Consider the following 15,981-nt stretch of genomic DNA (forward strand, 5'->3'; position numbering starts at 1 on the left):
GACAGCAGAAAATACCATTTGAAAAAATCTTCTTCAGCTGAGTCTCACCAACAGAAAATGCCTACTAAAAAATTTCTGAAACAAGAGATGCCAATTTCAACTAACATGGCCCACACTTTCTGCTGCTGCTGCAGACTAGGAATGCTGAGAGAATTTGTTACCTTAGCTTTTGTATAGATAAGGTAGCGCAGTGCAGGCCACCTCCATAGCTGGTATGTCTACTCCTATCATATCTCATACAAGAAAGGAGGGAAATCTTGAATTTGCCAATGCAAAATACTAAATTTCTAAACCAAAAGTTTAGCAAAAATAGATGATTCCATCCCTAAAGGCAGAAAAAGAAGTGGTGACTTGACTGGATGGATAGTGTTGCTTATTTTCTGGACATTACTTGATACAAGCATAATTTATGGTCATTTCCAACTCTTCACTCTGTTGGGTGGGGAGTAAGTGGAAAATAACAGGTTGCAAGGCATGCAGAATAAGGAAACAGATTCCTTACTTGAGGTATAGGTTTGGCTGTCAATATGCCAAAACATCTTGTAGTATCCTCAGGAGGATATAGCTTTCGTCTCCTGAAATTGAGCTCATCAGGTAGAGGAGTCGTTAACACCATTCCTATTACATACAAGTAACAGGGCTGATCAGGTTTGGGATAACTATCCCTCAAACACTCTGGAATCTGAAAAAAATAAAAAAAATTAAAACATTAACATGACAAAAATCAGCCAAGTCTACCTAGCTGTTTTTTTTTCTGAATAAGTCCTCTTAGGTTTATTTGGAAACACATTGCTAAAAATAAGGAAAAAAAAAAATTATTCTGGGCTCAAGCAGTGTTTTCTTTCTTAAGCAAAAATGTTTGGCCAGCAGCTTATAGCAGATTTCCTTTGTTCTCAGTAGGTGAGATGGGTTTTCATGAGAAGACTTACCAAAAATTCTAAAGGAGACTTACTAACAACCTGTCCTATTGGTCCCCATAAAGTTCCTTTAACTTTTCAAGTCGATACTGGAGCTCAAATGTCTGCCCCCAAAGTTGAAGATGCCTCTTCACATGGAATCATTCCCTCAAACAAAGGTATATTGGTGGTAGATGCATTTGGACACATCCAGCCTCAAAAGATTGCTAAGGTAAGGTGCTGGCTGCTTGTGCCCCCTTACCCCCTCTGTGCTTCTCCTGCTGCTGTGGCTCTGGGAGGGACTTCACCAAAGAGACACATCACACTCTGTAAGCCAGCACCATAGTAGTGGCAGCCCCTTTCCTGTGCTTCTTATAATTATTCTGGGCATTCTCCCACTTTCCTATTTTCTCTCTTTCCTTTCTCTTTTATAAAAAATAAAGTTGTATTATTGCTTTGGATCACACCATTTATGCTTGTTTGTATTTTAATCTTGCTTTCGGGTATGCTTAGTACCTTCCTTTCTGCAGTAGTGGATGGAGGTAAAACATGCCTCTCCTCACTTTAGGCAGATTGAAACAAGCTTTGATGCAAATGTCTGCATTTAACCAGTAACACTAGAGCACATTTTATGTCCAAGACCTTTGGAACTTAACAGTAGAACAGGAAAAAAAAAGGTAAAAAGGAAAGTGTGCGTACTCAGGAAAAAAAAAGCTTGACTGAACTTACATCTTCATTAACACAGATTCTTTTTCCAGCAGAATTATTTAAAAGTATCAAAAATGTTTTGATACACTTGGGACAAACACACAAGCAAAATGCAATGCACTGCCACTTCGTCCAGGTACTACACTATATGAGTTCTCTTATTACAATTCTAGCTGGCAGATGTGAATACTTGCAACAGCTACAAGCACTTTTAATTCTGCTGCTCATATTTGTCATGGACGTTAAGAAACCATGCTTCATGCTTTGTAGAAGTTCATTACTTTGCAGGTCTCAAAATGATCCTCCTGTTTATCTAAAACTAAATTGCAATACATGTAGTCCTGGATTTTAAAGTTACACTGCAGTAAAACTATGGCCTTGGCTAAATGGAAAATTACTCATAAATTTAATAACTACATTAAACCCAAGAGGATCTTGCAGACCTTAAACATTTGCCAAAGCTTCTTTTCCAGATGTGAGAAGCTGGGACAAAGGCAAAGGAAAGTATTCTTAGATTCCCTATTAAAAAAGAAATAACTGAGAAAGAATGATGCATCACTTGACAAATCAACTCCTCTGAATGAGATACCATAATCTTGCATTTTATGAATCATCCCAACTCCAATCACTGGTGAGGTAAAAGGACAGAGAAAAGCATTTGTAACAAGAAATACTGTGCAAAAATGCAAACTGTGCATCTTTGTGGAATGTAAAGATTATCTGATTCTATATTAGTTACCTGTCCTATTCAAAGGACCTTAGACAGAACCTGTAAAAACTGCAGAGGAAAAAGGAAGGTTCCAGAGTAGTTACAAAATACTCTTAAAAGCTTATTTTCTCCCATTTCTCTTAAAGTATTTCCAATTCCCCCCCAAATACCATTTAAGAAGTCCAATTTTACAAGCTGGTGTAGTTGAAACCTGTTGCCACAGACTGTGAATACATTACTTAACAGAGAGCTGTATTTTCTTGTGTGACCCATTCAACAGATCAAATATAATATTAAGCATAATATTTAGAACTACTTTAAAAGTAAAAAAAAAAATACAGGTACACTTATTTGATATTCTAAGATTTATACCAGGAATTATGAAATTCTGTGTTCAACCAGTAAACCAGGCATCCAGAAAAAAACCCCAAACACATTTCTGTATTTAGCCCAGGGCACATCTTTAGTGTTCAATTATTTGTCCTGAAAGCCAGTAATAAGTTAAAGATTTTACAGATTATTAATGTAGGACTGTTTTCTTCACACTTATTTTCACACTAGGCAAGTAAGTATTTGCCAACAAACCCTACAGAAAGTGAGTGTTCTCTGAGCTTACAGGCATGCTTCCAAAGCATGTGGTACCATAAACTCAGGTAGCATTGCAGGCTTTCACCAAATTAGAACACCAAAATAAACACAAGACTTCAAAAAATTTCTGATGAGCTAAGATTAAGAGTTGGCAATTCTGTCTTATTAGTACATGAAGTATTAAATCAGAGATCTGGACAGCAGTAAGTGATACTAACAGCTTTAGGATAGCACTGTCTTCGTTTTGTAGAGCCTGGCCTTCCTGGAACACAGGTTTCTTCTTCATCATGTAAATCGAGTTCCTCCTCATATTTAACCGTTTCTTTACCAACTGGCATCAAATGATCATCCAGTTCACCTGAATATTACAAAAGAGTACAAACAAATAGCATTATGAACAATCAAATCTTGGTTTCTTCAGATACTACAGAGTAGTGAGACTGCTTGTGAAAACACCTCACATGAAAGGTTTTAAAACACATGGACTACTGCAAGGGTCCAAAAGTGCAACTCTGGGGAAAGAGTGATAAAGACTGAATTTTGGGAAAAAAATGCTTATTTTTAGTAAAAAAAGTCTTATATTTAATTTAAAAATTGAATTCTTTAACAAAAATATCCAATAATTCTTTTTGCCCTAAAGTGATCTCTGACTGACACACTTACTTTAAAATCACTCATATGGAGTAATACGAAGGAAGAGAGAAAATTTATATTTCTCTATCAGTCTACAAAGTAAATTACTGCTGTTGAATGTGCACTTCCAACACTGGGTTGAGCCACCATCAGGGTGCCATTCTTGGGTATATTTGTTGGCATGAATTCAGTGTTCAAATGGTTTAACTCAGAAAAAAATATAAACCCCAGACCTGAAATTCTTTTTTGCTTAAAAATTACATAAATACTTCCATACTTCATTAAAAAAAAACAGTAACACAGAATTATCTTTAAAATGTTTCACAATTAAGAACATGCTCCATCATCCTTACTAGATAAAAGAGCTGAAGTAGTTTCTGCAATGTTCTATTTTTGGACCATGACTTAGAATACAGTAAAGAAACCAATAAATTTAGGGTTGTGTATTTTACATTTTGTCACAATTCACTTAAAAAAATATGCTCTTTTGGCCATAGGATGTGATCCCTGAACTATAATCAGTATCCTAAGATACTGACTTCTCTCCTATTGAGTATATTCAATGTCAGAATCTTTGTCTCTACTAATGCTCCTTTTGCTGTTTAATATGAAATTTGTTAAATAACCACATTTCCCTGGAAAATTTAACTTACAAGTTGTAAGCTAAATTAGTAAGTGCATGACCACATCACAACACAAGGCAAGCGAAAGCAAGCTGCAATAGATGGCTACAGGAGAAGGGCATGTACATATACAACAGCCATATCCTATGCAACTTCTCAACTATAAAATATACTTAACAAAGAGGTTGTTTTTCCAGGTCTTACCAATTTTGTGCAGTTTTTCACAGCAAATAAGAGCGACAACTCTCTCAGCCAGTCTTGCACAACTCATTGGAGGGCCCTAGAAACATTTAAACACTTCGTAAAAACTTCGGTTTACTAGCAAGTTACTTATTGTGTTTAGTTTAACACAAACATTTCAAGCAAGCAAGATTTTTGTAAAAAAACACGTTGATGGCAGTTTTGTGAAGATATTCAGGCTTGTTTTTCCATAGAAACCAAAATTACAAGAACTCAGCTATACTACTGATCAAAACCAATAAAGGACAAGTGCATGAAACAACAATGTACAGGGGAGAATATCTAAATATTTTTGCCTTTGGCATAAAAAGTAACTGATGAAAAATGAATTATAACAAAAACAGACAGTGATCTAAAACCAGTTAGAGAGTACTATACAGAAAAATCTACCTTTCATTAACAAGAGTGAAACTACATCTAGAAATGGCACAGACCATTCTTAGCCCAACATATTTATGTATTTCCATGCTTTTCCTTGCCCAAATACCTACAACAATTGAAGCTCGAAGAGGTGAGTTGATTGGCAGGTAGAGAGTAGAGTAAAATGTATGGTCAGGTAGTTCCCAGGTCTTACACTTGGGAGCCAGGTGTGTAAATGGATCACTTGGTAATCTAGCGCAGTACCTGAGTGCACAAAACATTTTACACATCATCAAAACTTGCAAATCGAAACCTAAATACATTTCAGTGGCACCTTACCTTACTGGTATGAATGCTAGAGAAGATGATGCACACTGTAACAGTACACTACTGACTCATATTCAACTAAGTTCTGAGCAGAAGACCTCCAAGTCCTTTATTATAAACCTGGTCTCCAGAATGGTTGCTCCAGCTTGTAATGATGCACAAGGCTGTTTCCCACCAAGTCCCAGGGTTCCCATTATGCCTCCTGAGTTAACTGTTGTCTTACTCCTCCTGTTTATCATGGTTTCTCCCTCCTGCCTTTCCTCCCTTGTACTGACTTCCCTCTCTCCCAGCTTGGTATTAAATACCAACATCCTGATATTAAACTGTGCTGGGCCTCTTAACACTCCAGAAGCAATGCCACATACACACAGCTGCCAGACAACCTTTGAACCATTTACCATCTGCCATTCATGCTTCAAATCTGACTGCTTTGAGAGGCTTTATTTACCAGCCAGTCCATCTAAATGGTCTGCATCTCAAGAATTTAGCTACTAAGGTAGTACTTTGGCAATTGCATCACAAGCTTTACTTCAGTAAATGACATTCACTGCTTTTCACAGTCGACCACTTCATGACACCAGAGATAAAAATCCCCCAGTAAAACTTGGTTTCTGCCAACCCACTTTTATTTATGGGCCTAAAAACCATTGCCATGAGGACTTTGTCCATAGCATTCCACATGACTATAGTTAAATTGACTGATCCACAGCTCCCTTGATCTTCTTCCTTGTCTTTTTTGTCTTCCTATCACTGAGAACCTCCTCTAATTACCATTCCCTTACAGAGTTGATATTTGAGTAGCATATTTGATGGTGGAGTAGTCCACCATCCTGACTGGTGGACTTTAGTTACCGTGGTTTTGTTTGTAAAGATGGCAACGGACTGCTACCACAAATGTGAATATTAGAACTGAAGATTTAACTACTGTTTTAACAGTTTATTTATTTTTAAAACTAGCTTGACAAGAGCAAAAATGCAAATTTAGTACACAATTTGAAGCTGAATGTCTTCAGAGAAGCTCTTATTTAAACAGGAATCAACATCACTACATTTATTATCAGAGCTAGAATCTCTGGTAGGATAAAGAAAGCAAATAATCCCTTCAAACCTCTGTGACCACTTTCTTTAGGAGAGAAGATTCTGTCAAGATGCCTAAGAGGAAATGTGTATAACGTGTATAATGCCCCATGATCCATGTTGCGAGACTGACTAAGAAATCTTTTATTCAATGATATGAAGAAGTGAATATATCTCTTACCTATTTATGTGTCCAATAGCGGTGTTAATAGTAACCCTTGGACTGTTCTCATCTGGCCTCAATACATAGGGTGGAAAGACATCATCATCATCAACAATGGGTTCAGTTTCAGTTTCATTGGCATCAACAGATTTTGAGCATTTGTTTCGGAGGATCTAAACGTTTCAAGAAAAGAACATGATGAGAGGTTTTTCCCTGAAAAAGTACTAAGATACACTTAAAAAACCCCAGGCCCATTCCTTTGACCTCATACCTTCTCAATTGCTTTGTATGTCTTAAGATCTTCTTCAAAACTTTTGATTTTGTCTGTATCTGCTAACATAATGTAATTGGAAATTGGTGCTCTAGCTCTTCCTTTTGACTGCACATAGGAACGGTACTCTGTGGGCAAATCAAAACGCACCACCAAGTTGCATTTTGGTATGTCAACACCCTCTTCTACAATACTAGTAGCAATAAGTAGGTTGGTCTCATGTGCTCGAAATTTTCTAAGAACCTGAAAAAGTAATGAAGACAAATTTTACAGATTAATTTTACAAGATCTGTTTCCATCATGAAATTGTGTCCGGACATGGAAAACAAAACATGAACACATGGAAATATAAAACTATTACAAAGAATCTTTTCAGAAATGTAACAAGACTATTTATCAGAACCAGAAGATTTCTAAGAATAAAATCAGGTATGTGTCTAAGAAGCTACTATAACCTCTAGGAATGGAGAGGATCCCCCCTATTTACTTACAAGTTTTCAGTTGTGGTATTAATGAAAAAACAAATTATGCTTTCAGAACACCATCTTTTTCCAAACATTCCTGAGGCTGAAGCATCCTCAGGGGATGGAGCTCATTCTAGAAATGGCACTTCTGATATTTATACTATATATGAAACAATACTAAGGAAAAGTGTGGTGTCTGGAGCACAACCCAGCCAGGATGAGCTTTAATAATGTAAAATCAGGGTTTTTTTTAAACATTTTAACATTTAATAATTAAACAAATTCACATTTAGAAAAGATAAATATTAAAATCAGCTGAACCACTGAAAATGTCAGTAAGCCTGACATTCTTTACATTTGTAACATATTATTATATTACCACTAACACAATGCAGAAAAATTGGATAATGATCTGACTAGATATAAACATGAATTTACATCAAGTTTTAATTTCTGTTTGTGCAATGTGTCTCCAAACATATTTTTATTGTTTTACAAACAACATCTGTATCTCCAATAAGTAAGCATTATTTTTAAAAAAAGCTATAAACTTCCAGTGACTGTGCCCCAGACTCTGCCTATTGATTTATTTTGTTTTAAAAGGCACATACACACACACAAAAAAGGCACTGTCAGTTTAATTTTTTTTCTTGAAGTTACCTCTTCCTGTTTTCTAAATTCTACTTCCATCTGCTTGTTACGAGGCTGGTTCTTGCCAATGCCATGTCCAGTTATAAAATTGCTACTGATGTAAGCCAGTTCTGGATCTTGCTTGCCAGCTTCTTTTATCAACCTAAAAATATTACATGTGTTTTTAGAAGTTACACAACCTACAAAATGGAGGAAAATCTATTATTTATAAGACCTATATTAAAAGGAAAAGTGGAAGCATGACAATTAAGTCATGTTAACACATAAATTGACTGCAGTCTTCTCAAAAACCACTGCAAGGTTACCACAAGACAGACTGCATACAGAAACACATGGAGAGCTCGTGCATTTTGTGCTTCACACACATTTCAGACCTATCATGCTAAAACTCTATATTTTTAAACCAATCTATTACTCTAAGGCTCTCTGTTGTTAAAGCACTCTACTCAAAATTACTTTGCTAATATTTTTTTGTAGGCTCTAGCTGATTTTAGAAGAAAGACCTGTATCTGCTTCCTCAACAAAAATATGTTTCTTCAGTATAAAATGTTAACTTCTAGGTTAAAATGCAAGATTGTAATTCTACTTAATACTAGAATATACATTCTGTTCAAGTATACTGGTGACAAAATGTTGACCTGTTTTTCTCAAGAGTGATGCTCAGCCTACACAGTGAGATGTTCACTACTTGTGAAATTAACCCAAATAGAGGATGTAATACAATTCTTTAAAAGGAGTAATTGACAGGGATGTGAGGAACTTTCATGTTCTCACTTTATTTCCACTCAGTTTATCCTTTATGTTATAGAAGCAGAAAAGGCTGGCTTCTGCATTGTTCTGATTTCTGATTTCACACATAAGGTAGAAGATTGCTCACCTAAATGAGCATGAAATGCATGAAATCTAAAAATGAAGCATTTATGGATTTAGAACCACAATTACAGTGTGCAATCAAAGTAAGTATGCTGAAGCATCATTAGTTGATCAGTACTTGTGAACAGGAGAGCCAATAAAAACCAAGGGATTATATATAACAAATAATCCCTTGCATGTGTCACTACAGCCATCCCACTACTACTCTGCTCAAAGCACATCCATCATGTCCATTACCAGGTGCTCCCCACGGCCAGAGAACATACTGTCTCTCTACACCTGCAGCAGTAACTCAAACCTTTCCCCAGAAAATCTCTAGCATTTCTGTCTCACACAGAAGTAGATGGATGCTGTGCCAGTCCCCAGCTATAAGCCTACCATCTGTCCAGCAAGCTGCTGCCAAACCAGAGGGAAAATGCAAAGCCCTCCCTGCTCTTTCTACCCTTGGGAAACTACTCAAGTCTGGCCCCCTTTCTTAGTCCCCATTTTAAACAAAATTTATGTGAACATAAAACACCTTGAAGGCTTTCCTCTTTTGCAATCTGTTAAAATTGGAATGGATGGAGAGATAGGCAAGAGGACATAAAACAGGCATACAACTTGCCATCCTTAAGGAACAAGACTAGAAGGACCCTCCTGTGCTGAAGTGCAAATGTGGCTTCAAGGCCAAATGGAGTTACATTTCTGTATGCAGTCCAGGCTCTTGAGACAGACAGTCTAAGAAAGTATGGGTTAATAACGGGACAGAAATATTTTTTTATTTCTTTTTCGATATGGCATTTCTGTGAAGTCACACAAATTGAGTACCTACCAAACATCCCTAACATTCTTACTTTAGTTTACTTGTATAGAAATGGACAATAAAAAGCATCTGAATAAACACTTCATTGCAAATCTTAGTCAAGTTCCTGAGAAACATATAGGACTCCAAACTTGTGATTAAAAAAAACTATTTGTGGTAGGTAACAGGTGGTGTTTTTCAAACTGATAACTTCTGCTTTTCAAACTTCTGCTTTCGAACCCTTCTCTTAAGGGAGCCAAGAGGCACTTACAATGCAAATGGAAGGGAACTGGGCTTTAGAAAATGTCTTCTGTTCTGAAAAGAAGCTTATACATCAACTTAAACACTGAGCAAGCCACTTCACCGAGTGCAATGATAAAGACAGAAAGTACAACTCATGCCATGAATTTTGCCCATCCTAGATTTCATAAAATGGTATTCTAAATACTACCATAATAACTGTGTTTTAAGAAAAATTATACTTCTGTTTTAACTTGGTTCCATTACTGGAAGTAGCTGTGATACATTAATTCAAACACTCATGACTTTCTCATCCAGTAGAGAGTCCTCCCCCTATATATAGCCTAGGTATAGCTGTCATCAGCAGAGGCCCTTGAAATCAAATGCACGCTGCTGAAGAAGGCCTACAGTGAGCTTCTCCACCAAAAGCTTCCAGTCTGATGGTCAATACCATATCAGGTGTTCTGAAATCACATGCTACATGAGGTAAAGGAGCAATTTGAGAGTCTGGCAGCTAGCTTTCAAAAAGGGATAAAAAGTTACATATAGTTTTATATTTTGCCACCAGTAACCTCTACTAAAGGTGCCTAAAGCTCAAAGATGGCAGAATTTGATTACCTATTTAATCTAGACTCTGTATTCTGTCAGGTTCAACAGCAGTTAGGATATTGTATGGTGTATAAATCACAGAATACAAGAATGATTGCACAGTGGAAAACCAGTATGATTTAAATCACATTCATAACTGAACAGAGAAGAAAAAAGTTTTCAGAATTCTGTTCATTCCCTATAGGGTAATGAAATACTCATTTCAGCTCAGCAAAAGACTGTTAATGTCATTTCTTCAGGACTTATTAACAGAATATGTTCATTATGCTGAACAGCTTGGTTTGCCTCATACTGCAGATTTATGTGAACGTATTTAAAATGCAAAAAAGGAAAAGAAAAAAGACAAAAGTTGACATAGACAAGTCTGCAGATCAAAGGATGTCTTATGCACTTATTAACTTGAGCAAAAATGTACTAACAGAGGGGTTAGACTGAGAGATATCCAGAATGCAATGAACACCTGGCACAGGACATTTGCTACACTATCAGAGAAACCTGAAAAAACCTGAAAACCAAAACCAGGATAGGTGAATCAATCATGTCATTCACAGTTTGTGGCAAACGGCTTTTAACAATTAAGTGCTATACATAACTAACATGTATCATATTCAAGAATAGGAACTGATAAGGTACTACAATACTGCCAGTTGGCAAACACTCCCACATTCATGTTTTTCTTGGTGGAGACTTTAAGAAAGCACTCAGTGTTTCACTAAATAGGTGCTTTATAAACATCAACTGTGAAAGCAGTACTGGTAAATCTTGAGAGATATTTGTGCATGGGTAAATTTGATTTTTTCTAGACTTGGATCATATAATACTGTGATTTAGCAGGGTAATGGTGAGATTTCCAGAAGTATTGAACTCAGTAGGCTAGAGAAGTTTTCAACATCCATTGAAAATATAAATTTAAAGACCAATTACAACAAATCAGTAAATGCTTATTTTACAGGTTTAGTACAGTATTTAACAATTTGCCTTCTAAAGGAATCAAATTAAAAACTCAGGTCTGAAACAAGTCCTTGAGTACAACTTTTAAAGACATACACTCTTCTCATATGCTTTAGAAATATTCTGTATGATCTCCTAAACCAACTTTATGAAAAGAGTTCTAAAAATACAAAGAAATCCCCTACATATTCATGATATTAACATCCTGGCAGCTAAGTCTGCCTTTTTCCTTCAGAGTATATATATTTTTTTTAATAAAAAGCTTTACCTATTTAGAACAACTGCTGTGTATCTTCTTTCCACAAAAATAATTCCACATAAAATATTAGTAAAGGGAGATGGGAAATTAGTCTCTGGCTTCTCTTTCTCCTCAATTTCTTCATCCTCATCATCATCTTCAGAATCACTCCAAGATACGTAATTATCCTGATTCCTATTGTTATACCATTCAACACTTTCAAACTGCTGCCGTTCATATGGTTTGTATTTGCGCAAGATTTCAAGCAGCTTTATTACTTTTGGGGTCACAAATTTCAGGTCAAGTGAGGCAGGCGAGAAGTGCTCTTCACAGAGTGCATGTATTTTCCTTAGGAAAGTGTCTGTAAACAATAAAAATTTCCTGTGCAGCTCCTCTTGTTCATGTTTGATATACTTCTGCAGCTCTCTCACCATCATCCCAGCTACCTTATCTGCACACCACGGTCCCAGAACAACCAACACAGCTCGACAGTCTGACAATATCTACAACAAATGAATTCAAGTATCAGTTCAAAGAGTACATTCATGAACTATTCATTTAAGACTAGGGGCTTTTTTTCTCTTACAGCACAGTTTTTGTAAGGATTATGGCAATTTTTCTACTTAAAAAAAATGCAGAAGTCTGCTTTTCTTATTTTGATGACCTTGGGAAATTTGGTGTTTCTAATGGAGCAAGTTCCCCCCCCCTTAAATTATTACCAATCAACTTCAAACTGTACATTTCTGAATCTCCAAAAAACCCCAAACTTAATCAAAATTTTGTCATTTTGTAGAACTGCAATTTGAAATTTATACTAAAAAGAAGAATACTTTTTGAAGCAGCTAGATAAACAAAGCAAAAATTCTTATCTTTACTACATAACACAGAACTAACAGAATAAACAGTTTACTGGGCATTTTTACTTTATTTACTACCGACAGCTGGCAGGGTTTCAGAAATATATATAACCAGTAAGTTGCACAGTGGCCTTAAGGTAGCCTGAGGAAGTCTAGCCTAGGAAAAACAGAACACAGTGGTTTGTACGTGTGGGTGGAACAGTAAAAAGAGAAAACTATGTCCCATTCATAGAAAACAGGCAGTAGACTACCATCATGATCTTATCTTATGAAAAATTGTTTCCTCCAGAAGAGTGAAGTTGTCAGACAATAAACTAGGAATTCAGAAATGGGGTACACTGATAACTCTATTAAAAGGACTTATTGTTTGGATGCCCTATATTGTACCAGAAGAACTACAATGGTACCATAACAGAACACTGGTTCAGCTGCTGCTTTAATTTCTCTTCCTTCTTCCCCTCTGTGAGGAAATTAAAAACAGGCTATCATCTTTTTGATGCTATCCTATCCTCTGTGGAGTTTATTAGTTCTAAGACTTAAGGACAAAACTATCCAGACTAGTTGTAACTGCAATACAGAGGTTTGATACTCTACACTGCCAAGACATAAAGCACCTTAGTCTGAAACTGGTTTCTTAATATGGGGGTGTCTCCGTCTTCTCGGAGAGCTACAAGCCCAGAGGGTTACAAGCTTTACATGTAGAGCAGTTAATCCACTCTTCTGGACTCTGCAAGTCATGAAGATTGCCTCCAGCCAGCATTCCTTATATATTTTAGCCTATTATAGTTTAGCACAAAAGTAACCAGGACTTCCAATTCCCATGCACTGTGACAGGCTACCTTATGTGCCATCTTTCCCTCTGGCACAAATAATATTTTATAGACAGTGTCAGAGTCCCCAGTTTCTGAGAATTCTAAGGGAAACTGGAATATTTTCAGCTGAAGAAAGAAATATATTCTCCAAATTTCTCATAGACTATTACAGGAATAGCCACAGTAGTGACTCACTACTGACTTCTTGTTCAAAGACTTACATCCCTACATAGTTATAATTTAGCAGGCAGTTCCAAACCAGGAAGGCCAAGCAGGGTTCAAAAAGGTGTGTGTGACCTGTGTGAAAGGTCCCTGCTAAACACTCCACACCTTCTGGACCATCCTCTGCCAAAGGTCAGGACAACACAGGGGCAAACACAGAGAAAGTCAAGCAAGACTTGAGATTCAAATTCTGTTCCAGCAAGGTGTGACACTACTCCAACATTGTTCTAAGATAAATTACAGACACTGTATATCTCTGGCTGGAATTTTTGCCTAAATTCTTCCTTTACCAACTTTTAATACAACAGGCAACAGTCCAAATTCTTCCTGTAGCCTTATTTCCTCTTCTGTACTGAATTATTCAAAGGTCATAGGAGATTATGAAAATGTCAAATTCTTGACTTCAGAGATAAGGACCTAGAACATCAGGGTGCAGAATTGTTTTAGTGCTTTAAGCAAATCTGAATCTCAAAGTAAATGGAATTCTAATCAATGCCTGACATTGAAGCCCCACTCATTTATGAAAACAACTGCATGTTAATGAACACAAAAATCAGAAGTCTTTTTGCTTCAGATAATCAAGGATGGCTAGCTAAGGAGGTTTCAGTTATGTAACATACATGGCAAACAAAAACAGTAGTAAGATTTCTATTCCAAGGTTTCTCACATTTCTTGGTATCCTTACCTGCTTAGAAATTAAGGTAGAGTCTCTTTCTTTTGAATGTACAGATATGTTGCAGTCATTCAGAAAAGCAAGTGCTTCATCCAATTCCTTTAATAATCTTCCATACAACCCACTTTTGTCAGTATATGGTCCACAGTCTACAACAATCTCACATGGCTGAGAAGTATATCTTAATGAGGGCAAAGATCAAGTTAAACACAGCTTCTGAAAGCCAGAGCTATTTCAGCTCTTAAGGTTATACAGCAAACACAACAGCAACATGGCATGTATTCAAGAACATTTCTTTCCCCACCAAGAATCAATAATTATTAAAAATTATACAGTTAAACACTTCAGAAAAACCTCTATCTCCTGAAATACTGAACTACTCAAATTCTAGATACTGTTTTAATACAATCCTAAAAAGAAGGCCAATATTACTATTCTCATTTCAAATACTGGGAAATTTAAGTAAATTCTATTTACTTCACCAATGTCTTCACTTGTTTTTCGATAGTGCACTCTCTTGCTATACAAAACAAAAGCAATCTACACAATGTAAATTTATGTCTCTAAATACATTTACACAAGTAAAGTAATTATTATTCTTGAATGGCAGCAAGGAAAAATTCTTAAAAGTTCTTAAAAGGAAATGGTTCAGATGAGTAAAAAAAAATGCATTTAAAACATTTATGCATGGACAAAACACCTGTTCCATAACTTTTTACCTTTATTTGAAACTCAATAATACCGTCCAGGTGGTAGAAGAAAACACACTACATAGCAATCATTTCACCCTACTCTCCCCTACAACATTATTGTTGCATTATCACCACCTTTAATTTAAACAACACTCGAAGGATTCTAGATTCTGTAACTCACTTGTTCTGTTATTTAAGTATTTATTACCTCCTCTCATCTCCCTCTTTCATTAGCCTTTAAAACCCAAGCTATGCATCTGGGGGAAAAGAAAAAAGAAAAGGCAACTTCTCTTGCATTAAGAGCACATTGTACTGGGGATGTTGCCACATCTTCCTAAATAGTGACATTATGGCATACACTGGATGTGAAACAGTTACACTCCACACAAAAGAGTGCATTCTAAAAGTTCAATAGTATTTCATGAAATGTCAGGTTTTAGCTTGGTGGTGTGTTGAGGTTTTTTTTGTTGTTTTGAGTTGGGCTTTTTTTTAGAGGATCTGTTTTGTTGTATCTTTTGTTTTGTTTTTCAACAACAGGAAATCTCTCCTTACCAAGGCCAATCAGCCTTTATACTCAAAAGCCATTTAACATTTTATCTCCATCCTAAATGGAATTATCAGCATCATACACACACAAACTTTTCTAAACTTTAGAAGACTAAATATTGCAACTGGTTTACTCCTCTATCCAAAACGAAAATGCAGGCATCAATTTACCAACAATCATTATAAAACACACCTGTCCAAGACCACCAAATCAGTTGCAGTTTCAGCATTGCTCTTCAAAATTTTCTCCAGTTTCTGGATCTTCTCCTCTAACTCAGCAGGATCACATTTCCCATTTAAAATGGAAGCTGTTAATCCCAAAATTCGAGGACATGATGGATAATCCTCACAGATCTGTGAAATAAAATCAAAATGAATTATTTACAAAAGGTATCTTGTTAATCTACCTGCAAATTTATGATGCTTAGGCTGGAAACTTTTATTTCAATAGCAGGTGTTGCAAAAGGAACCAAACATTTAGTTAATATTTTCTGTTCTACTGACTGGAAGATAAACAGCCATCACATTTAAAGGTAAGTATTTACAACATGGAAAAATGGAAACAATTAGCATTAAACCAAATACTCGTCACACCTACAATACATAACATAATACTTGCACACCATATAAAAAGGCATATACATCTGAAAAGAGATTTGGAAAGATACTTATTATGCAGGTATCTCTCACTTACAAGCCAAAAATGACATGGAGCCAATAATATTCTGGAAAGAGCCCCAGTAGCACCTTTAGAGATCAGCATTTTAAAAAATAATA

General features: G+C 36.1%; 1 protein-coding gene across 4 annotated transcripts in view; it reads right to left on the reverse strand.

The window, feature by feature from the left end:
* Positions 1 to 15,981, reverse strand: part of DICER1 (dicer 1, ribonuclease III) — a 63,345-nt gene that overhangs the window by 19,513 nt on the left and 27,851 nt on the right. For 3 of the 4 annotated variants that reach the window (XM_077180650.1, XM_077180651.1, XM_077180649.1), the window contains exons 8-17: positions 15,398 to 15,558; positions 13,979 to 14,147; positions 11,433 to 11,905; positions 7,720 to 7,852; positions 6,596 to 6,838; positions 6,343 to 6,497; positions 4,889 to 5,021; positions 4,362 to 4,437; positions 3,120 to 3,259; positions 503 to 682 (exon numbers count right to left, since the gene is read on the reverse strand). In XM_077180650.1, coding sequence (XP_077036765.1) covers positions 503 to 682; positions 3,120 to 3,259; positions 4,362 to 4,437; positions 4,889 to 5,021; positions 6,343 to 6,497; positions 6,596 to 6,838; positions 7,720 to 7,852; positions 11,433 to 11,905; positions 13,979 to 14,147; positions 15,398 to 15,558 — 1,863 coding nt within the window. Of the gene's footprint in view, positions 1 to 502; positions 683 to 3,119; positions 3,260 to 4,361; positions 4,438 to 4,888; positions 5,022 to 6,342; positions 6,498 to 6,595; positions 6,839 to 7,719; positions 7,853 to 11,432; positions 11,906 to 13,978; positions 14,148 to 15,397; positions 15,559 to 15,981 lie in introns of those variants that run through there. The other variant, XM_077180652.1, reaches the window with a different exon arrangement.

This window comes from Agelaius phoeniceus, chromosome 6 (genome assembly GCF_051311805.1).
Source record: "Agelaius phoeniceus isolate bAgePho1 chromosome 6, bAgePho1.hap1, whole genome shotgun sequence".
In the NCBI taxonomy this organism is placed as follows: domain Eukaryota; kingdom Metazoa; phylum Chordata; class Aves; order Passeriformes; family Icteridae; genus Agelaius; species Agelaius phoeniceus.